Source organism: Brienomyrus brachyistius, chromosome 18, assembly GCF_023856365.1.
Source record: "Brienomyrus brachyistius isolate T26 chromosome 18, BBRACH_0.4, whole genome shotgun sequence".
Taxonomy (NCBI): Eukaryota; Metazoa; Chordata; class Actinopteri; order Osteoglossiformes; family Mormyridae; genus Brienomyrus; species Brienomyrus brachyistius.
In genome coordinates, this window is record NC_064550.1 from 7,701,619 (window position 1) to 7,726,713 (window position 25,095).

The window sequence follows — 25,095 nt, forward strand, 5'->3', positions numbered from 1 at the left end:
CCCTTGTCAGATGCTCCGCTGTGGCGCGCGAGAGGTGACAGGAAACAGTCTCGAGACTGTCAGTTACAGTTTTTCGGCTGGAGTTTAGCAGCCTCCGAAAACAAAACACTGCTGGGAAAATAGGGAATAGTGCATCTTTTCGAGGATGGAGGTAAATAAAACTTACGTTTTTAATAAACTTATGTATAAACTATTTTTATGTATAGACATGTTTCATTTGATTAAGTATAGTATTTGAAAAGGATCTTGACCGTCGATGTCTACTTCTTTCTATATGAAAACCGAAAACACTCATATGAAAACGTACATATAAAACTTTTAACTATATTAATTATTAATTGTAACTGCAGAGTTACATATTCGCAATTAACTTTGAAAGCGGTTGAATAATTTTCATATGGCGTCGAACTGTGTATAAAATAGAATAATGTAACTAAAAGGCGACACTTGTCGTCCATTTTGCGCGAATTATTTTCTAAATATGTAAATATTGACATGTAACTATTTTCTATATATTTTCGCAACGCTTGCATTTAACCAAATAGTTTGAAGTCTAATTGCATAATGCTTAGGTCTGCAAGGAAGGGGACCTTTAGTTCTGACCTAACCAGTAATAATATTAATGATTGGGTACTTAAAGTACCTGTGAGTAACTGAAAATTAACTTGCCCGGTGCTGTTGCGAATGTTACGAAAGTATTTTATAGTGTGTCAATGTTACCAGATTAATAGGTACAATTAAACAAGTAAATATAACAGAGTATCGGGTGCGGTTAACGGTAGGGGAATTTCCACCTGAATTCAGAAATAAGTTTCCTGCCACTTCCGTTTCTTAAGGTTCCAAAAATGTAATTAAAAACAGTTTAAAAATGCGTATACTAAAAGTATAGTATCCTTTTTTTACCACGCTGCGAAATAATTATATGAGTAAGTATAGTGAGTAAAACTTATTGATGATGGTAACTTTAAGTTGATACAGGCAGAATCATCCTTGGTATCGCACTACATTAGGCCTGCTTTTGATGAGAGCCTTCGCTTTGCTGTTCGCTTTGGAACGTTAGAGGGAACTTCACATGATGGTCATATGACGTGGTCATATGGAAAAACCACTGTTCCTAAATACACAAGTACAATATTCAGTTGATTGTTTTTCGTGCGTTGTACCTCAGAGTATACTTTTGTTGCAATTCAAGCTATTAATCCTTGTATAAGGATTCTTTGTCTTTCTTGCTTTAGAAGCATGGTATAATTTCCCGCTCCGCCTGAGCATAGATTTTGCATACCTCTGTCATGTCATGCTGGTCATGCCTCACAGTCCAAAAATGTTCATTTAGTCTAAGTAGGGTCACTAAATCCCCCTTAGTGTATGGCCATGTTGGTGTGACTGTGTGTGTTACTGTATGTTTGTTTACGTGCCCTGCAATGGCCTGGCATCACATACAGAGTGTTCCTAAGCCTCAGGGCCTATTCTGACTGTGATTGGTTCCAGCCAGGTCCTGCCCACAGCCAGAACCAGGACAAGTGATTAGAAGGTGAATGGGCGTCATTACTTTGCTCTGACCTGGGTTCTTGGACCCAAACTATAGTATGATGTACCTGTGTTTAGACATAATTGCAGGGCTCTATCTCTGACTAGAACCAGCAACCTTTTGAATATATATCAATAGGCCTATATCAGACATCCCACCTCTCCTGGAAGTTCAAGGAGTCTCCCACAAATTGGCATTGGCTCGCTGACATCCGCGAATGATGCGCTATGTCCTGGAAATCTGTTGTTCCGCTATTCAGCGGTGGTAAAATTAGCTGGCAGAGGTTTTACTGCTACAGCCTTTTACCCATTTTACCACTAATTTTACCCCTCTCTCACCCCAGTCTGTATATATATGTACGGTGTTACCATAATACCAGCCAACCATTGGCCAGTACCCCGCCTTTCCGGATGCCCCTTATCTGCATCCCTGAAGTCAGTGTCTCTAAGATGGGACGTGTGCTATATGCGCCTTTCAAGATTTTATGACACTTTCAGGCGTTGGTTATTTAAGAGGAAGAACAATGTTACCCAAAATGTTTACCCTACAAGGCAAAGAAACGTGATTGTGTAACTGAGATGCTTTGTGATACATGCTGGTATGATATGTCTTAGAAACGTTACTTTGTTGCTAACTGTAGTAACGCCTGTTGTTTTCCGAAATACTACAAAAGGATTTTAGCAGTGTACTTATTATTGTCAAACTATAAAAAAACACAGCTGAATGAACAATACGCCTTGTGATTTTACAAGTAGAGTGTTTATGTTGTGTTACTCATGTTCAGTAGAACCCAGATTTAGACCGTTATCAGTTGAAAACTGCAACGGACCCATATCAGAATAAACGCCGAAACGCATTCTGTTTGTTTGCTTGTGGCTTTTACAGAGACCATCCATCTTCCGCACTCCCTCCTTTCAGAACTTGTTCTTGTATGTAAGTGGTTCTTAATTTTTGTAAAACTGGTGACCATTCAGAATCATTGGGTTTGACGTTTCTTACCTAAAATTGCTAGGCATGTAATTTAAATGGAACTAGGTGGGTAATGCATGAATCTTTAGGGTCAGACTCTGCAGTCGGAAGGTCACTGGTTCAATTCCCATGGCTGGCATAGTGATTTAAACCCTGGACCCTTCAGCTAGGCCCGTAACTGCAGTGTAATCCTCACTTATACATCATTTTAGACAAAACGCATATGCAGATTAGAAAAAAAACGAACACCTAGTTTGGGGATTTGAGTCTGAGCGCTGCATATGCTTCTGTGTCTCCTCAGGTCACTCCCATAGTCTTAAACATGCAGTCAATTGAACTGGTGACTATGAACTGCCCATAATGTGTGACCGTGCGCACTGTGCTGAAGGGGATGTAGGAAGATTGGATAAATGACATGCATGTATAACTGAAAAGCTGAAGTCTGCCATCCCACCCATGGTGTTCCCCATCCTTGAGTCCTTTGCTGCCCAGGTTAGAATTTACTCCCCACCACACAACTGGAACTGGAAATTTGGCTGGAAGATGAATGGATGTTTGTATTTTTATGCAGAAATAATACATACTTAACTACTTATTTTAGTGTTTCAATGTAGCCCCCATGACTCAGCACAGGACAGCTGAGTCTTGAAAATGGATAGATGTTTGTTTAAGGTGAAGTCTTTTCAGCAGATCTGGTATTAGGCACTAGTTCTGACATTTGGCTGTACCAATGATAGTTTTGGAGAAGAAATTTTGGCTGATGGGGATTAACTGCAAACAGATTAACAATAATCAGGTCCAGACTCCAGTTTTTTTGTTAATAATCAGATATGAGTCTGGCATAGCACTGAGCATTCATTAGTGTGTGATAAGGATTAACCAAGAAATAAATAAATGAATATACTGAGTGAGAAACAGTTATAAGGAAAAAATCAACTGTGATACTATAAAGAAAGGATCTCTCTTGGTAATTACCTCCTGTGTTGCGGTGGAATAGGGATGCGGTCGTTGAAAATGACATCCAGACTCTTAGAAGCCTCATAGACAAAACCAGAAGTCTGACTCGATTAATATAAAGCGTCACGTGTAAATAGGCAGCAATGTGATCCAAGCGTCTAATGTTGGGGTAAAATAGGTGATTTTATGTACTCGAGGAGTCATTTAAAGATGTGGCGAGGGGTTAGAAAAGAGTTCCACTGAAGTGTGCCACTGCATAAGAACATTTGAAAACATATGGTCTAATCCAGTGTTTCCCCACCTAGGCCTTGGGGACCCACAGACAGTCCATGTTTTTGCTCCCTCGTAGCTACCTGCCAAACCGTCCACAACATGGACTACCTATGAGTCCCCCAGGACCGGATTGGGGAACACTAGTGTAACATTTTGACCGAGTCATCAAGATCCACATTTTACAGGAAGTACAGAAGGGTGTGATACTCACTGTCATACACACAGCTGAAATCAAGGAAGAAAGATGACCGGCATGGTTTGCAGCTCTTGCAAACTGATTAGTACTGGAGATACAGGGGGAGGGCAGTCTAGCCTTTAAACTAAACTAGAAGAGGTTATAGAGGTTAGTCTGGGAGAGAGAAGAGCAGATTAAGCGGGATCTGTCCATCTATAATCACTCAGAGGATGTGTGCAAGTATTTTCCAGACTATTGAAAAAGTATGAAGTAGAGAGAGCAGGATGCTACTATCCAGTAGACAAAAAACTGAGTTGAATAAAAAGGGAAGTGAGAACGAGGTGTTGAGTGGGTGGTATCAGGAAGTTAAGAAAGAAGCTCTCATGTGAGCAATCTTAACGTACATTGCGAAATCTTCTGCAGCAAAAGAAGGGGGATACCGTGCAGTGGTGCAGTAGTATTATGTGATATTATTTTCAAATGTAAATAGTTGATTAGAAGGCTGGAGAAAGTGGCAGAGATGCCCATATGTTTCAACACAACAACTTTCTGTTTATTTTATAATCATTTATGACTGCTTGGCCAAAGCTTATGCCATAAATGTAAAGAGACAGCTGCTTAATGCAAATGTTTCCTTTAGTGTGCAGAAAGTGACGCATCTATGGAGAGAAGTTCTGTGATGTACTTCGTAGACTAGGCCAATGCACTCAAGACCTAACTGAAAATATATTTCTCGATTTAAGAGAAAGCGTTGAATAATTAACCCTGTAATAGGCACCATTCACAGAGAAGGGGAATTTTGCAAGATCAGTTGCAGCTTGCCTACAGGTTAAGATGCAGTGATTGTGAAACGGGTCATGGTGTGGATATTTCAGAGGCAGGCAAGGTTGTTTAAAAGCCCCTCTAGTCATCCGTAATTCATTTAGAACTGGTTAATTTAAGGTTGTTCCCCACAGGGGGGCATAGGTTTGGAAGCAGTGATCCAGCTCTCATGCCATTTACAGCTAGTTCGAGAGTAAAATTTGATTTTTATAGCTGGTGCACCTACCAGTTGCACCATCAAGATGCCGACATGAAATCTATGTCTCCATCTTCTACATTGTCTCCACCTTCCATATTCCTGTGTCCCACGAAGGGCCAGATTTTTTTACAGTAATAAATTGGCTTCTTTATTTGTAGATTTCTAGGTTTGCAGTGAGGAATTATGAAAGAGGAAGTTATTTGGTGGCAAGGGCCGGTGATAGGTCCGTTTTTTTGGGTTGAAACTGTTGCTGCAACATTATTTAATTCTTTGACTTACTCATGACGCCACAGAGAACTGAACCCCAGAGCTTTCAGGGCAGAGTGTAACTTAGCAGGACTGCATGCCTCAAAGGTCGTGCAGCCAAATCCTCTGGCCAGAGGAGAAATCATATCCTTGTTCAGCCTTAAGTAAGTAAGGCCCTTAACCCCACCTACTAGGGCATGCTTCCTCAGTTCCGGTACTGGAAGGCCAGTTTCCAGGCAGTTGTCTGGTCAGCTGAAAAAGGTGTGTTTGAGTTGGGAAATCTGCAAACTGTGTTGCAGACTGGCCCTCCAGGACCGGAACTGGGGAACCCTGTGCTAGGCAGATGCTGGATGCTAGCTCACCCTGTGCTCTTACCTAAAAGAACTGCTGTTTTGTGTCAGTATTTCCTGGTCCGCGGGGTCCCATAGACGCCTGGAGCTGCAAGGGAGTAAAAACGTGGACAATCTGTGGGCCCCCGAGGACTAGATTGGGAAACACTGGCTTATGGAATGAAAAATGGGATTTGTCATAAGTTCCTACAGTAAATATATCCTTTAGTGGTGTAACGGTCCTGAAACCGAGACAGACACCATGATACAAACGTTCATGATCTCATGTTGCGGAATCACGATATCTACCCCCCCAACTCCAACCCGCTGCATGTTTAGCTCTTGTTACTAATGTTACTAATGTTACAAGACTCATGTTTCATTTCAAAATTAACACTATAACACATGTAAATCACACAATTTAAAGTCATGGCTATATATTTTGTAAATTTTATACATTACACTTGTTTTACAACTGTGAGTGTCACGTGACTATTCTGGTCCAATCACAACTGAGCAATCACACCTGCAGTAAAAGCTAGGCTAGTTTCATTAGACCCTGAGATTACAGAGCACATTCAGGTCAGCGGCCTGGGAACATTTTGGTTACCCAGTACAGTATAATATTCCATTTAAAAATGTATTATTGTTTACATGGTTATTTTATGTGAAGTTATGTTAATCTAACATTCTTTAGTGTTCTTCCATTTAATCTTCCAAATTGTCGGTGACTAATAAAACTCAGAATTTTTTTTCCCAAGGTATTAACCAAATCCTGGCTCAAAAATCGAGGTCTGAACCAAACCCTTAATATCTATGGGGGTGAGTAAAGCACCTCCAATATTTTTAAGAGGATTAGCAATATATACACACTTGATTTGGGTACCAAAGTTTTGGGATAAATGGTGTGGGGAGGATCTAAAAACAAAGGTAGGGCTTTGACTGGGTTTTGAGATGCGGGACCAGGGATCAGTATCTGGCCTGAATAGTGAACTTAATTAAGAAACCAAGTTTCATTTTTCCACACTGCAACAAAATGTAGTCGATGTTGCATGAAATTTGTATCATCCCAAAATGATGGTGCCGATGAAACTTTGCAAGCATGAAGATAGTTCATGATGATTTATTAGATAAAAGTTTAAATGGACTTACACAGGTTACTGGGAAGTACACATAATGTGCATATTTGTCACAGACTTGTAATAAACTAAGGTCAGGTGCAGTTTTAAAGAGAATTGGAAGATGTTCTCTGATAAGTATAAGAATGCCGTTAATGAACTGATGTCCTGTTTCATTATTTGTCAGGTAATTTTTTATCAGGTGTCTTCATGTTTAAGGCTTACATGTAGGCCTTAATCCATGTATGTCCATTTTATGGACAAGCTCATTTGCAGAAATTGCCGGTCAATCCCCATGAACCTTTAAATGTTAACCTGCTCTACAGATGATGTTTAAACATCTTTTCTGCATAAGCATTATAATTTTTGCTATTCCTCTTGTGATTATAGCATTTACTTTTACTTAAAGGTTTATTTACCTATTTTTAGTTGTTATAATGACATCTGAGTGTTAGCAGTTATGAGTATTAGGATCAGTTGTGCTCTGCGCAAGTGTTTATGTCAAAATATGTTTTCTTAGCTGTTGAAGTGGGTAATATATTAATAGGCTTGACTGGAAAAAAATATCTTGGGCTTCTGTATAGAACTTTTATGAAGTTTATGGAAACATTTTGATTTTAGAGCTACTGCAAATGTTTCATGTAACACTTACTGACACTGAGTGACAGAGCTTCCCATTAATAGTAAAATGTGATTGACTCTTTATAGCAAGAGAAAAACAAAAAAGAGAAGGAAATATGTCCTTTTTAAATATAATTACAACACGGAAGATGAAAGCTAGTTCATTGCGATTTCATGTGTTCCAGCAGTAAAATATATGCAAAAGACACAGAGACTGGGGGTGTAGACGTGAGTATTTGTGAAACGGATGGAGCCGTTGGCTGTCAACCAGCACAGTGTGAGAAAGTGAGACCCTGTTTTGCTGCCAAGCATGTGGAGCAAATATGTCTTGTGTTTAAAATATTTATTATATGATCCATAACAGGATGGGATGAAAATAACAACAGTCATTTCTGAAAATAACAACAGTCATTAATTCAATGGTGTTACCACCATTGTGACATAATCAATGTTCCCACTGCTAAGGATCTTCTTGATTTATGTAAATAACATCACTTAAACTGTGCTTTTAGGTAGTTTAATCCTGACGCTATCATGTACAACATGACATGTATATTACATGCACGCAACTTTAGATATACAACTTTAGATCCATGTAATGTGGCTTTTTATACACCGATTCATTGTTATCAATGCTTTTGCATGGTTTCTCTGTAGCGGTTTTATTTTGCTATTGTCATCTCTGCCGTGTTGTGTGTCTGTGTTTACCTTGCTAAGAAAAGCATTGAGAAAATGCTGGAAACTGTTAATGCTCAGGATGAATTAAATATGAGTGAACTGTCAATCAGCTGCTGCTTGAATTAGATATGCAAAATATCTCATTTGGACCCAGCGATTGTGCTTATAAATGAAAAGAACAACAATAATCTGTAAATGGATTGTTACGCATTTTTGAAAGGGAAGGAGCTTGATTGGGCTGTGCTTTGTTAGTTGTGTGACCAGGAATGGAAACATTAATAGATGACGGAGATGTGAATTGCATCATCACATACTCCGTTAGCAGTGTTGTCTCACACTTCCAGGGTCGGGTGCTTGCTTCTTGCCCCCACCACACGTGTGCCAGCTTTGCATGCCGTTCGTGTTGTTGCTTAGGTCCCCTCTGGCTTCTCCCCTTTCCACACACACCATCCAAATTGTAATTTGGCTACCTGATGTCTTGCAACTGCTCATATATTATGATTATGTGTGTGGGTACAAAGCTGGATGCAAGTGAGACTGTAGGGCCGACCAGTCCCTAGAGCAGGTGGGGTTAGGGGCCTCAAGGGTCCAATGGTGACATCACTCTGCCAGCCATAGGATTTGATCGATTGACCTTCTGATCACAGGCATGGAGTCTTACCACATGGTGTAACACACCCTGTATGTCTGCATGCATGTACATGCTTAGCAATTCACTGGCATTCCATCCAGGGTGAACCTCTCTGCTGCTTGGGAGAGCCTACAGACCCAGTCTACAAAGTAGACCAGGATAATAGGTTAGAAGATGGATGGATCTTGGCCCTTCTTGCTGTTCCCCACTTGAGTTTTGCCATACGAGGTTGCTCTAGGGAAAAAAAATATACACCATTAGCCTGTATCAGTTAAGAAGGTAATTATAATCAGGTGCTTCAAAATATATGCACACGATCAGCTAATCATCAGGAATTAGGTGAACAAACAATTAGGCCAAACGAAATTGGTGACAGTCTCCGAGAAATAATTGTTACTGCTCATCAGTCTGGGAAAGGGTTATAAAGTCAATTATCAAACTATCAATAGGAAGCCTGCAATTTCACAGTGAGAAAGATAATTTACAAATTGATAAAGCTTAAGATGGTTCTCAGTCTACCCAGCAGTAGGAAATGCAACTCTCTAAATTGTTCTTTATAATATTCCCAGAAGTACAAAGAACCCAAAGGCTACATGCAGAGAAATATGGGCCTTTTTCAATATGGGAGTCATTAAAGTTCAAGGTTTAGGTTTACAAAGATGGCAACTGAATGAACCGCAGGCCTTCTGTTACGATGTCCTCTGGACAGACGAGGCCAAGGAGGAGCTGTTTGCCATCATGCAAAACGACGTGTTTTTGAAAACCCAGGCACTGCACACCACCACAGTAACCTCACCCTAACTGACAGCCATGGTTGGGGGGGGGGGGGTGATGACTGATAAACGCTCACAGGAAATGTTTACTTCAAGTTATTGCTGCTTAAAGGGGTTCCATATGTTACGCAAGTACAGGGTGTACTTCTTCATGCAAGGCATCCATTGTGATAGACCTTTTAAAAGTAAGGGACTATTTTCTTTTAATTGGATTCTTTGCTGGTATGTTTTGCAGGCCTAGTGGATACAACGTGTACTGTTTCATTATCTCCTCGGTGCCAGAAATTTGCGACTGTTAACACTGAGCCGGGGCTGATCCGTATCACACAGCTGTGTGCAAGACTCAGCTGCTACCGTCACATATAGTGCTTGGACAGGAGGTGTGAAGAAAGTAGGTAGTGGGAAGAATAAGAAGGACGAGAAATCAGTCAGGTGGAGGTTCAGCGTATGTGAATAAGGCTATCAAGCATTTTTCTTATTTCAGTTATACGTGACAATGCATGATGTTTTTCACATGTTGTGTTTTTCTTATATGATTACGGCCACATTCATACCTAAAACACACTTGACATGTAAGGCACTCAAGGGAATATATAAACTTTTACATGAACTTTACATTTTACCACACCTAATAACATATAACTTTAGTAGGAAATACATGTTTATTGTTTGTTTGATTCTTAATAAAAAATTATATTGCTTCTATATCATTCTAAGGAAACATGTATGATCTCCCCATATTCAGTCGGTTTAACTGGACAAGAGAAAACTCATGTTTTGTACTCAGAACACAAATTGAACGCATCATCTGAAATGGATGTTTCCTTTTCAAAATTCTCACTCTAGTTGTGTGGAACCACCGTCCATGATTCATCTGAGTCCATCCAAAGAATTATGCAAAAAACTAATACTGATAAACCGTTCATTGTACATCAATGTAGAACATATGTGTTTGACAAACCATTAATTTAATATGTCTTTTATTGAATAAAGGATTTGACTAATGACGTACATTTAATATGAATTGTACATGAATGTAGGACTTACGTGTTTGATGGGACGTTAATTTCTTATGTAGTTTTCATCAATAAATGCCATATATATCTGATGACACCTTAAGATAATGTGGAATGTATATTTATTTTTTAGTGCCATATAAAGAGCTTATATGACTTGGGTAAAATGCTCAAGAGTCATGTGTTATTTTTAAAAAACTTTTCCATGTGGGAGATTGAGGCTGGAAATGCAATAGAGAGATGAAGCTTTCCCACAATGCAAGCCAGATATGCCATGATGTGACACAAATGCAGAGACACTTCAGGACACTTCAGGATAGAGATCCCTCAAACCTGATTATGGAAATTTCCATTTAAATGCCAGAAGGCCTTTAACATCAGCAGTGTGGGCCCATGTCCGGGTTCATGCCCAAACGAGAGGAAGTACATGCAGAAAATGTAACTGAGAACAGATATAGCCCTGTACCAACTTGTATTATGCACCCTGTTGAAATATAGATCATCCACATCAGTGGTATTGTGCCTATCAATTTAGGTAGGCACCCGCCTATCCAATACTTTATAAAAATATAATGTATAAATTAATTATATAGCTAATAAGTAACGTGCCTAATTTGACTGTGGGAAAATACGTTGTTAACCTCGCAGTAAACTTGCAGTCAGGGTAATCTGGCCAATGAGTGAGCTCCCTCTGTCAGATCGCATCTCCCAATCCCCTTCCCCATCCCTCATCACTCTCCGGGGAATCTGACCAATGAGTGATCTTCCTCCGTCAGATTGCACCTCCTAATTCCTTCCCCCATCCCTCATAATTCCCCAGGGAATCTGGCCAATGAGCGAGCTCCCTCTGTCAGATCGCATCTCCTAATCCCCTCCCCCATCCCTCATCACTCTCCGGGGAATCTGGCCAATGAGTGAGCTCCCTCCTTCAGATCGCATCTCTTAATCCCCTCCCCCATCCCTCATCACTCTCCGGGGAATCTGGCCAATGAGTGATCTTCCTCCGTCAGATTGCACCTCCTAATTCCTTCCCCCATCCCTCATAATTCCCCAGGGAATCTGACCAATGAGTGATCTTCCTCTGTCAGATCGCATCTCCCAATCCCCTTCCCCATCCCTCATCACTCCCCGGGGAATCTGACCAATGAGCGAGCTCCCTCCATCAGATCGCATCTCCTAATCCCCCACCCCATCCCTCATCACTCCCCGGGGAATCTGGCCAATGAGTGATCTTCCTCCGTCAGATTGCACCTCCTAATCCCCCACCCCATCCCTCATCACTCCCTAAGGAATCTGGCTAATGAGCGAGCTCCCTCTGTTAGATGGCCTCTCTTAATCCCCTCCCCCATCCCTTATCATTCCTGTCTTTTACCAGTAACTCTACACGCCATCATTGAGTCCTCAGGCATTAACAAGGTTATCTGGACATGTTTGAATGTATAATAGTTACATAAAGTTTCCAGAACAGATACAGTATATCTGTGTATGTGCATGTTTAAGTCTTGTGTATGGTTTTAAAATGGCGCCTACCCACAAATTTGGTTTTCATTGTGCCTCTAATCCACAAAAGATCACAAGTGTCTTCAGTTTTTTAATTATCTGATAGTTCCGTGTTGTGCTGAGCTGCACTCAGTCCTTGCGTGTCTCTGAGGAGTCACTTTTTCCCCACAGATGTGCCGTTGGATCAAGATGTGCTCTAAGCAGTAACTGCAGTTCTTACTAAAACAAGCCTGCAAAACATTTAAATGCAATTGAAAAAAGACGTTTATGGTTGTAAGGGAAGTATGTATATTTCCATTTCTCATATCCTCTAAGCGGGGGGACATGGTGGTGCAGTGGTTAGCACTGTTGCCTCGCACCTCTGGGACCCGGGTTCGAGTCTCCGCCTGGGTTACATGTGTGCGGAGTTTGCATGTTCTCCCCATGTCGTCGTGGGGTTTTCTCTGGGTGCTCTGGTTTCCCCCCACAGTCCAAAAACATGCAGAGGCTAATTGGAGTTGCTAAATTGCCCATAGGTGTGCATGTTTGAGTGAATGGTGTGTGAGTGTGCCTTGTGATGGGCTACCCCCCCCTTCCTGGGTTGTTCCCTGCCTCGTGCCCATTGCCTCCGGGATAGGCTCCGGACCCCCCCGCGACCCAGTAGGATAAGTGGTTTGGAAAATGGATGGATGGATATTCTCTAAGTTGGGGAGGCAGAGCAACTGTCTCCAATGGGTGGTCAGGGGTCTCATCTCTGCATTGTGTGTGTTACGTCATTCTCTCCACATTATACACACAGTTAAAAGGCTCTTCTCTCACATACAGTTAACATGATTTTAATCCCAGATATTTTTCAGCCAATAAATGCCAATGACAGCATTTATGTTCTTTTTTTATATATAATAATAATTAAATAACTTCCTGAAAGACGTGAGTTTTCAGTTAACCAAGTGCCCCAAAATTAGCCTTGGTAAAGGTGTGTGTCTGGGTATAGAAAATGGAAGGCTCAGTGAATGGTGAACAGAATATCGCAAAAACAATTCTGACATTAAATATAATATGAATAATAACCAAACTTTTACTAGTTTGCTTTTACTAGTACAGACTGATTGCAGAAAGCTGACTCCTTCAGTCATAAACTATATACATACCGTTCCGAGGTAGACTAGTATCTGCTTTACGGATGAAGTTCAGTCACATGGGTTGTACTGGTTGTGTCTTGTTTTCTCTCAGCTGTCTGCCCCATTGGTGATCTTTCCTTAACACCTAATATCCATGTAACTGTCAGACAAGGATGTTTTAGACCCAGAATAACCCTGTCATCTTAGCTTGCTTTGCACAGATCTCAGATGGCCTTTCTCATAGTAGATTTGTGTCTTTTGTTTCGTGAGAGGACTTGATTGGCCTAGTATGACCTGAGAAAGAAGGTTTAGACCTCAGCAGGTCTGCCCTGGTTGGTAAAAGTCCTCCATAATCGTGCAGATTATTTGGCTTCATTAACATTTATTTGACGTGTAGGTTCTAAAGAATATATTAAATGTTTTTTTTCTTCCTAAATGAATTCAAATGAAAGTAAAATAGATCTTAAAGACCTCCATCTATCATCCATACCCGCTTATTCACTGTAAGCTGGATTACAAATTGATATGCATGCAGGATATTACATGAAACCATGCAAGCAGCTCTTTTCTGATGTTCCTATTCAGCTTGATATTCCTATCTAGGCCTAAATGAAAGAGGTTTAATAATTGTATTTGTGCAGTATTTTATTGATTGTATTTTAGATTTCTTGTGTTATGTATGTAAGGATCCATTATAGTATAAGATATATTTATGTGTGTGTTTCCCTAGTTTTGTGTCTGACACTGTTTAGAGGGTTTAGTGAGTTTTGGGAATATATCAGATTATTTAAATTATTATTTCGTGTTTTGTGCTGGGTGCCATGGAGATGGATAGCACTATTGCCTCATACATCTAGGGTTGGGATTTGAATCCCGCCTCTGTTATGTATATGCAGTCTATATGAGTAACTCTCCTACACGTAATACAGTCCCCATTGTTAGCAGAGTATATGTGCTTCAGGTCCTGTTCAGTGGTTCAAATGATAGATGGATGTATTTTGTAGATTTAGATGTAACGCAGTGTTTGAACTGAAGTGGTGAAAATTACTGCAACAGAAGAACTATGAACGTGTCACGTGAACAGAGTATGACTATAGAGTATAGAGAATGAGTATAGAGTACAGAGATTGAGTATAGAGTATAGAGAATTGGTATACTGTAGAGTATAGAAAATGAGTATAGAGCACAGAGAATGAGTTTAGAGTACAGAGTATGGCACTGTAGCAAAACCAAGTGCAGGGAAACAGATACGTTTATTTTGAACAAAGAAGGGAAAAACCTAAACCAAATATTAGCTAGATTAGATGGAAAGAGTGAGAATGATGGTAATTTTTAATTGCCAGCACCACGCAATATTCTGAAATATAAAGTGAACATACAGAATATGAGCACTGGTTGACAACTGAAGAGATATAAATAAGAATTGGTTGATGAAAACCTTGGAAAGAACGGGAACTGCCATTCATGTTTTGTCATCTCCTTTTTGACAAAATGACAGAATGTTGGAGAGGATAGCAAGCATATTTTCACTCTACAGAAATAATATTCTTTACTATGTGACAGGCGACAGCTGCTAATGACACTGTAAGAACAGTGTTGTTTAACAGACAAATGCATTTTAATGTAAGGTTCCGTTTTTAAGAGGAAAGAACCTGCATTGTTTTAGCAAATAAAAATGGTTTAAGTATTCTGGACGTTTGGAACACAGTGTATGGAGTCTTTTGATATACTTTAATTCTTATTTGCTGTGTTTAAAATGTATCCAGAATTTTGTAGGGCAGTAGTCTAATGAATCACATCCAAACCAATAGATACACAGTAACCACACTGTACCTTGTTTAGCGGTTCCACACTATATACTAGATGCATAAAAAACATAATTGCAAGGAACTACACAGAACAGAAAATAAGACACAGAATAGAAAAAATACAAAATATGGCTCAAACCTTTACACTGTAGCTTTCCTTTTGTAATTTGCAATCTTATACTTAGTCTGGAATACTTTCTTATATTCCAGATTTCAACTTTAACCCTCTTCATCATAAAAAAATGAACAAGAAATGAAAGTGTATGTTAACTTCCAGGTGACATGGTCCGTTGGTTAACACTGTCACTTCACAGCTTCTGCCATGGCTCTGTGTGTGTGGAGTTTGCATGTTCCCCCCCCCAATGTCATTGTGGGGTTTCCTCTGGGTACTGTGGTCTCTCCACACACACAGTTGAGAAGCATGCTAATTGGGGTTGCCAAATTGCCTATACTGTAGGTGAGTGTGCCCTGTGTTCTGGGTTGTTCACCCTGAACAAGATCAGTGGTTTCAGAAGATAGATGGATGTTAACGTCAGAAAATGATAAATCATATAGGGAAAGGAAGCTATTGTCTCATATAATTTAAAAATGACACAATCGATAAAGGCCTGTTATTGGAATCGATGAGTGTTACAGCCATGAGGACAGCAGAGGGTAACAGTATGACTTAAAGATATTCTTAACGGCTCAATGCAATTAACAAGTTTATATGAAAAAAAACTGAAAACAAAAGAATTTGTCTTCTGTTGTATGCGGAATTGTTCTGCAAAGAATTTCACATTGGAGTAACGATTGTTTTCAAATTATTTCTATCATTGGGATGCCAGTGTTTCCTAAATTTAAAAAATAGCATTTTATTCTTCTCACCAAAAATAAGCTTAACAAATAAATAGCATGCTGCAGTCCCGGATGTGTGATCATGCTCAGCATGAGCAGATGGAAGATAAAGGGATGGATCGAGTACAATAAAATTGTTAGGTTCTATTAAACACAAGGCTTACATAACAAGCAAAATAAACTTCAGCAAAATTGAATGTGTGTAAGAATTTACATTTTTTCTGTGAAATTCCAGTGGCTTCACACAATCACAAATAGTTCTGGAATGGATGAATAGATAGAAAATACCCAGAAATAAACTCCTTTTATATAATTTCCACCTAGTTTTTACAAAGTTCAACATATTTAATTCCATTTAAAACGGAATCAATGTGCTTCTCATTCAATTAATCATTATAAAGTTATTTGATAGTATCCACTTGCCGTGTCAAATTATTTTGTATAATGACTACTTAATTTTCAATCTCAGTAGACAATTTAAGAGATTTGCCATTAAAAAAATGAAATATGACTGCCAATGGCAGGCATATGATAAAATTAAATTTAAGAAATACAGCTAAGGTGTAGAAATTCATTAAGAAATATGAATAAAGTCTAGACAGTCATTCTTTAGGCACACACCTAACGCACACTTTAGTGATGAGGAAATAACAATGTCATTATGGAAACTGCATAACCAACAAAGAGATTAAGAACTTTGATTTCAGCTCCCTGGTCTGCATAAGGTTATAATGCAGATGAATAATCTATAAATCTCAACACGTAACCTGTCAGTGAGGTCTTTTCAATATTAGTTAATTTTTATGGGAGCGTATATTAAATATATTACACCAATGATTATCACAACATAAGTAATATACAAGTAATAAATAATAAGTAATATACTAAAATAAAGAATTGGCTATGTGTTGATAGAAATTATAATGCAATGACATAAATAAGACAAACTGAATTTGATAGACTGACTAATTGACTTCTACTTGTGTGAATCTTGCCACTGGATAGTTGTAGGCATATTTGCATCTAACTGGGCTCGAAATGATGAATATTAAGTTTGTATTCTAATGGCATCCCTCAGACAGTCATTCTGCAGCTTTTATAGTTGAATAACTCATGTGTGTTCATGTTGATTGTTTCCATCTTCCTAAATTAAAATTAATGAGTTAATCCGTGCCAGTTTAAAATGCTTAATAGGTGCAATAGCGTGTGTGTATATAAACAGGGCAGTATCCATGGGACGGGAGAATCTCAGTATGCTGTCTGTGACGAGTATTTAGGGTTCTGCTTCCACCATATAGGTTTGCTTGTTGTCTTAAATGTTTCATGAGTCACTTTTGTTTTCATATAAATAGTTTAGCTTCTCACGGGGAAGTTGATGTTAACTGAATTATTTTGTTTTTTAAAAATTGCCAGACGGGGACATATGTAGGATAAAAGCATCATAATTTGCAGTATTTCTTTTATTTTTATTGAAGGCTTTTGCCTAAAAATGGCATCTAAAATGGCTATTTGTAGAGCTATTTGCCACATTGGCAGAGTTGGAAAGTTCACATTTAGAAATTACAAATCCAAACCAAGATTTTGTTCCAGCCAACCAACCAGTTGAGTACTCCGTGAATGTGACCTTTGGCATGAATCTCAATATGCATAATTTACCGTACTTGTGTTCCCATGTACCCATTTTACGTCATCTTCCAAGACCAGTTCCAATACCAACAACACAAGTACAGAGGCTGGTAAAAAGCCCCGGATGCTGGTCTTGCTCCGCCCTAAATATCAAGGATACATCAGTTGAATGCCCGCCAAAATAAAGACCAATCCCATGATTCATTGTGCTCCAAGTTCATTCTTGGAAGGCAACTTAGCAAGTCCAATCTTGCCAAGACCACAAGAACGGTCTTTGCGTTCTTGGTATTGAGATTCACACTTTATACTCAGCTGGTTAATTGAAACGAAATCTGGGTCTGGATTTGTACCTTCTGAGTCTGAACTTTCCACTTCTGCAAATAGCTTTTAGATTTTAGATCGATCACGCAGTGAGAATAATGTTGATCCGCTTGTTGAGTACCTGCGTGGTATACATCATCAATCGCTGAACATCCCTACTTCATAACACGATACCTTGTCTTATCGTCATCTGTGCGTCAAGCTTTTTTGAAAGCTGGTCCTTTCTTGCATTTAGTATTTTTGTTTGAAATGAATAATCACAAGTTTAAGTTAAACCATTAAATAAATATTAAAATATGGGTCATTCTCACAAACCTGACAATTTTTCGGAAAAAAAACTTTAACAGTGAAATGAAGTATTAGTTTTTTGTGTACCGCAGAATGTCACACCAAATGATTTGTCACATAGTAGGGTGGTCTGCTATGGACGGGCACCCTGGGCGGCCACAAGCTCATTGATAAATTAATTTTTTACATATATGTGTCTGTATGTAAGAATGCCATTGTTGTACAGGTATACTCAAAATACTGAAAGAATATAACTCATTTCTGTTTTTCTTTTTTGGTTTAGAAAAGTACTTTTGCACAACATTCGGTGTCGAAGTTGGCAGAAAAATTCAAGGGCCAAAATCCACAAACACCTGACAGAACCGAAGTGGTGAGATTCTTTCCATCATTTGTATCTTCTTTTCCATTTTGTTTTAGTTCCTTTTGCAAAACCGAAACCAAGAAATATCACACTTCGGGTTTGAATTGTGAAACAGCACCCCCAAAAATCCATGCTAGTGCTGCAAGTTCACTCATCACGGCGTTGGAGCAGTAATTTGGCACTGCTGCTTGGAAGCAAACTTTTATTTCTTATGAAGTTTGCTTTCTTCTGAAGTATGATATTTCTTTTGCTATGCTGCAGTGCAGTGATGCACAGAGATTTGCATGCAAAATATAACATGTGGGAAAAAAAAGCCTAAAACTCAGAGTGGTTTGAAGTTCAATTAAAAGAACTGGGCTAGTAGGGACAAGCAAAGAAGGTATCTTAGTTTGTAATTAGAATAATTTAAGTTGTAGGTTATTTGTAAAACAGCTTAAAACTTAATTAATCCAAACTTAAAAATTGAGCTTGAATCTTGAATCTTCTTTTATTGATAGTGCATGGCACATACAGACATATGTACAATTTCAAATGGAATTGTAAAAAATATGTTTTTCAAACTTTGGTGTTTTTGGTGGAACATTTCAATTATTGATACAGTAATCTGATTACTTATTGTAGGTGATTTCCATTCCTGGAAATTTAAGGGAGTAAAATTCTGCTTGGGCTGTTTCGGTGACTATTCAACAGTGGTTTTCTGTGCAATAGCTTAAAAATGCTTCCTGAATAACTCCTAGTGACATCATTATCATGTCTATGTAGTCATGTGATTGTATCTTTTCATTTCAGAGCAAGAATATTCGTAGAAAGCCACCATGCTTTTTGAAGCTGCAAACAAAAAATGATGAGGAGCAGGACAAACAGGAGGTCAGAGGTCTATTCATAGGGAACATCTGTCGTTTGCTGTTCTTAGGAAAGTCTCTTGTTGCTGGAGCCTTACTAACCATTAAACAATATTCTTCAAAGACAAATGCTCAATAGCACGCCTTGGCAATAGAAAGTGAAAGAAAGCAGAATAACAAAAGCCTATAAAACAGTCTTCCGCCTGTTAGCGAAATGCTTTTACTGCATGTATATAAATTAACGTGGAGTGTCATTATGTAATGTTTACAGCACATTTATTCATATTTCGATAAAATGTCCAAGTTATGAAAGAAGAATATTTAGATAAACATAAACTAATATTTACATTAAAAATTCATTTCTGAATCCTTATGATCCTCTTGAAGTTGATAATCTGATTCTCAAATTTATTACAGAAACCGGGAGCGGCTTCGTCACAGCCTCATAAGGTGAAGTCTAAGAGCTCCCCACTTATTGAGAAGCTGCAGGTAAGTCAGTCCTTTTGAGTATCTCTCAATATTTCATGGTATGGGGTCTTACAAATTCAATTTATCCAAATATTGTTAGAACCAGTTTGATGGACTATAATGGATAAACATTCTATGGAGTGGCACTGCCCTCTAGTGGGTGATGGTGGCCACAACACAACGACTCCGCAACTTGCAGTTTAATCTGTTCATGATGTGAGTGGAAAGGGGCTGTCTTTAAATGTTTTAGAGACAGTCTGGCTCAGATTATCAAGTTAAAAAGATAACAGAAAGCATTGGAAGTTCCTGGACAGCCAGTAGAGGTCCTTCACAGCAGTCTACTCTGTCTGCACTGTGGTTGCAGATGCCCCTGATTGGTTAAGCCTGAATGAACCTTTTTCATTGTTCCCTTTTTGGCATTTTTAACTGTTTATAAAAACAGCAAGACAATCCGCTATTCAGACACATTGCTTATTCTTTTCAGGTTTTATAAATGCATTGTTTTTAATTAAATTGAGCCAATAATTTTGTAGAAAATTAGTTAAGAGCATTTCTCATATTTTCTTATTACAAATAGTCTACATTTTTTAATTTTGTCTGTGACTCTTAAAGTTGTGTATGTATATATATATATATATATATATATATATATATATATATTTTTTTTTTTTTTTTTTTTACAGAGTAGACTTGAAATGTCAGAGAAGACATGAAAATGCCTATTTTGTCTAATTTGATATATAATTGCACATTACCACTTATATAGTCAGCATGACAATTTGAGTGAAAATTTGAACTTCAGGATCTCTCCTTCTCCCATTTTGCTTTAATGGCAGCGTTCACTTGACCTGTCACTGACTCCTCAGTCTCGTGCGAAACCTGATGAGCCATGTTATGTCCCAGTATGACGATTCATTGAACATTCATCATTCATTGATGAATGTTCCAAAGATCGTCTTGTGATGTTGACGCTCGGCCGTCTTGGTCTTAAAGTGCCCCAATGAATGTTCAGTGCGGTTGAGGTCAGGTGACTGGAGGAAAGTCTACGGTAATCGTTCCTCTTTGCCCTTCTTAGTTCTTGCAAAGCTTCGAGGTATATAGTCCCACCACCACATTTCACTGATGTTTTCATACTCTATGGCAGCGTTTCTCAAACTATGGGCCGCGGACCGGTGCAAGTCCGTGAGAGGGTTCCTGCCGGTCCGCGGAGTCTCGCTTCTGCACCAATCAAAATTCAGTTAGATCAGGTCAGGTATAATAATAATAACAATAATAATAATAGTAATACTATCTATCTATAGTAATAATATCTATCTGTCTGTCTATCTATTTATCTATGCGGATTCGCATCCACGGGGGGCAGAGGGTTGGGGGCAGTCATTTATGCAGGGCCACAAAGCTTGACATGATTGGTCCGCAGGACAAATAAGTTTGAGAAACGCTGCTCTATGGTGTCAATCACTCCTCTGTCCATCTCTTTACTTAAGCCCTTCTGTTACTGCCGCAAGATCTCAAACTTGGATTCACCATTAAATAGAACATTTTTCCAGTAATCTTGAAACTTCATTTCCAGGATTAAATTAAAACATTCCCCGGTTTTCAGTGTGCTCTCAAACTGCTGTTCGCCAGCTACATATATGTGTAGTGTTTTAGCTACTGTTGTTTAAGCATCATATTTATTATATTTTGTTCATGTTCATCAAAAATAATCCCCAGAGTTACATGGATCTTTTTTTCTCTGAGTATTAGGTGTTTTCTGTTGTGCACAAGTGAACAGGTACCTGACCTTTCAGTCAGGGTGACTTTTATATTTTGGGAACCATGGTGACATTCAACCCTTTACCTTCATCAGGCCAATCTGGTTCTGTCGCCCACGGCTCTGCTGCCCTCACCAATGAGCCCTGGGGTTATGCAGCCTGCTCCCTTTTTTGCCCCACCATGCGGCCCCCAAAGTCCCCCACCACAACCCCACCAGCGCCGCCCTAGTGAGGATGAGGCACCTGCCAGCTTTGAGAAGCCTGCCGAGGGCAACATCCTGCCCAGCATCAATAAGGTAAGACTGACATAGTTCATTTGCCCTGATAGAAGGTAATAACACACAGTATCTAAAGGCACTTTTCCACGAGTGTTTTTGGTTGCGGACAAGGCCAAGTGACATAAATTTCATCATCAGGAATAGGCTGTGGATGGCTGTGGTTGGTGCACGTGTAGCCCAGATTTTCATGTCTATTGGGAATCGTGTCAAGATAATTGATTAGGTATTTCCAGTAGGTGGCAGCACTGACTTTCACAGCAGTCAATGATGAAAGAGTAGAGGAAGAATAGCTGCTGTTGTAGTAGTTATGGTGAGCAGCTAAATGACGAGGGTATGAGGAACCCGCATATCTAATCCTTCAAACTGTCCAGACATTATACCAAGGTATACGGTATTTTAATAATCAGGGGTCCTGGCTAATTTTGTCACAAGGATTTCCAAATACAGCGGCATACTATATTAATGTAATTTCACCCAGACTAATAACTTGGTCTCCGTTAATAAAAGTTTATCCATTTCTTTAAACTGCCACGCGAATGACCGTCCACAGCCCGAAAGTGAAGTATGAACTGGCCTATAAAAGGAGAAAGTACAAAGAACAAACAGAGAGAACTCGAAGAAACAGCAAAAGAGAATAATATTAGCATAGATAGCACTGGCAATAGTGACTTTCCTACACAAAGGGAGGAACCAGGCTGAAGTGCCCGGAGTGAATTATACGATAGCGAAAGCATCCAGGTTAGGTTCATCATGAGCCTGTAATATGTACTATGCTTCCTGAAATCATTGCTTACAGACAAGTAAAGACTGTCCTGTGCTGACCGTTTTACTATTCACTGAAAAACAAAGGGCAGAGCTCGGCACTCCATTAAGCGACGGCCACCTACACGGCTCCCCAGAAAGTCGTCGGGGGAGGAGCCGTCGGGGACGGAGGAAACGGGCCCGACATCGTCCGTTACGAGTGGCTCCCTGCACGATGGGGACGAGGAAGATGTATTTCAGGAGAGTGACTCTGTCCCCAAGAAAGAACGAGAAGAAAACACCCCCTCTGCTCTCCCCGATGGAACGGCAGATGGAGAGACCCTACCTGAGCCACAGACATCTGACAGCGCTCCCAATGGAGAGACCCCACCTGAGTCGCAGATGTCTGACAGCGCTCCCAATGGAGAGACCCCACCTGAGTCGCAAATGTCTGTCAGTGCCTCAGAGGCTCCAAAAATACAGGAAGAATGCAAAGAACTACAACCAGAAACAGCTGAAGAAACAGATGACAGTACAGGGGTAAAGAAGGGGGCACCGCTGCAGGAAAAGGAGGATGCAGACGAGGGCATCGGGATGTAGAAGGTATGAGGCAACACCTGACTGATACTTTGTTTTCTGACAGGAATTTAAAGGGGGTTCAAATATTTTCAATGCGATTTACAGGATTGTCAGGGACACCATTAGGGGGCGATGTATGGCTCATCAAGCTAAACCAGGTTCGAGCCAAGGCCTTGGCAGAATAGTTACATGTCTGTGGGGCCTTGAGTAAGGCTCTGAACCCCCATGTCACAGGATGGCTGCTCATCACTGCATCCCCACCCCCCCCCCAAACTTGTACTCACTTGTATGGAAAAGTGAGATTGGATAAAACAAAAAGGGAACTTGTTGTCGAAAAATAGCACATAAGCATTGACAATTCTATTAAGTTCACTGTTGTTTGTTTGTCCAAATTGAGATTAAGCATATTTGTACATTACAGTAACAAGGTAAAAGACTAATCTTGATTACATACCTACTGTGCTTGTCTTGTTTTAAATATACCTGTGCACTGCATTTTATTATTTATTACATGTAAAGCCTAAGTCTTCCTCTATCATATAGTTTAACAGCAGGAAGAAGAACCCGAGAAGAGGTGAACAGTGAAGGAAGCAGACGAAATGCCTGCACATACATCCAAAGGGCTATTTTACACAGCTCAATATAGGCCAGGAAACAGGAAGAATGCTTTGGCGTTGTGGCTACAGTGTCATTTGATTGTTCTCAATTTCACTTTTAAATGAACTCAGATCTTTTACATTTAGGACTTTTGAGTGGATTCCAAGTCTGAAAATTTAGCAGTACTAATAAGTATCGTACCTGGATGGCCAAGGGTCGCTCATTTTCCAAAGTATTTGCTGTATGATAAGATGGCATGGTTGGGCATTGGGGAGCACTGTGGGCCCACAGTTCTTGAGGTTGCTTCATATGCTTCTCATGTGTCTGCATGAGTTTCTCCCGCCAATGCAGAAACATGCAGTTAGGTGACCAGGTGTGCGCCCCTAATGTGAAAGTGTGCCCTGTGATTCCAGGGATTTGAGTGATCAAGTTATTAGTGACTTCCTGCGAAAGTTCATGTGTGGAAAGGCTGATCCCTACCACCGCTTCACTTTAATTTAGTGCATCACTAAAGGAATAGTACTTGCACTTCCGCGCCAGTATCAGCATTGTTTGACCTCAGATTACACTTAGCTACACAGCTCATCACCAGAATTTCAGGTTATTATTACTGTACGGCCACATATATACATATGAAGCAATGTAGAGAAACAAAGATTTATATTGATGTTAAATTATAGGGGAATAGAAAATAACTTACCTATTTTGAGTAATAGAATTTATTATTTTTTTTTTTTATTTGAATTTTTGTCATTATAATTTTTATTCTCATTTAGAACTGGTTTTTACGGGTATGATATTTTGAATATCTTCTGCCATATAAGGAAATAGTTCTTTGTTCATGTTCTTCAGCCGGCTTGCCTGAAACAGCACACATGACATGCTTCTGTAAGTAAACGTAAGTGCCCTGGATCAGAGCGGGGTTACTTCACTGTAATGTAAATTATTTTTAACACCATTATGTTATTGCTGGAGATTTTGCTGTATTATAAATTCATTTCTTGTGTCTACATTCTAGAAGCCCACATCTTTGTTTGCAATGTCCTTTGGGGCTTGACAGAGTCAGAATGGGTTTTTTTTCTCTTTTTTAACCATGATTTACTTTTTTGGAAAATCATGCATGTATCCTAATGGCGTCGCCTTTATTCTTCATTAGTACATCCTTCAGTAATTATGAGATCTGATGGAATGTGTATGACCACAATTTCTTTGACAATACAACATTGTGTGAATCTATAGGCAACATGCTGCTTAACAGACAGGCAGAATAAAGTGTTAAACCAGACCCCTTTGTATAAAATCAGTGGCAAATAATCAATAAATTGCTGCAATTAATTTCACCAAGATGTGGCACCAGTGTGGAATCAACAACCGAATACATGTTACCACACTTAATGGTTAATGCAATAACAGCAATGCTCCTTCCTTCCTTCCTTCCTGTCTGTCTGTCTGTCTGTCTGCCTGTCTTGGATCAAATTGATTTAGGACCTACAACCAAAGAACTAAATGAAAGAGTATTCATTGCTACTGAGAGAGAAAGTTTAAAGCTGATTACATACAGTACGCTCTTCAAATGTAACACATGTATCTATCAGTACATTTCCCTTTTTGGTTGACAATATCTGTTATATAATAAAAATTATTCTAGACTGTTTTT

General features: G+C 39.4%; 1 protein-coding gene across 1 annotated transcript; it reads left to right on the forward strand.

Moving 5' to 3' along the window:
• Positions 1-24,778, forward strand: dub (duboraya). Its single transcript, XM_048984375.1, has 7 exons — positions 1-151; positions 18,099-18,185; positions 18,966-19,043; positions 19,436-19,507; positions 21,339-21,539; positions 22,371-22,865; positions 23,385-24,778. The coding sequence occupies exons 1-6, from the start codon at positions 146-148 to the stop codon at positions 22,860-22,862; spliced, it is 936 nt and encodes a 311-aa protein (XP_048840332.1). The 5' UTR covers positions 1-145; the 3' UTR covers positions 22,863-22,865; positions 23,385-24,778.
• The last annotated feature ends 317 nt before the right edge of the window (positions 24,779-25,095 follow it).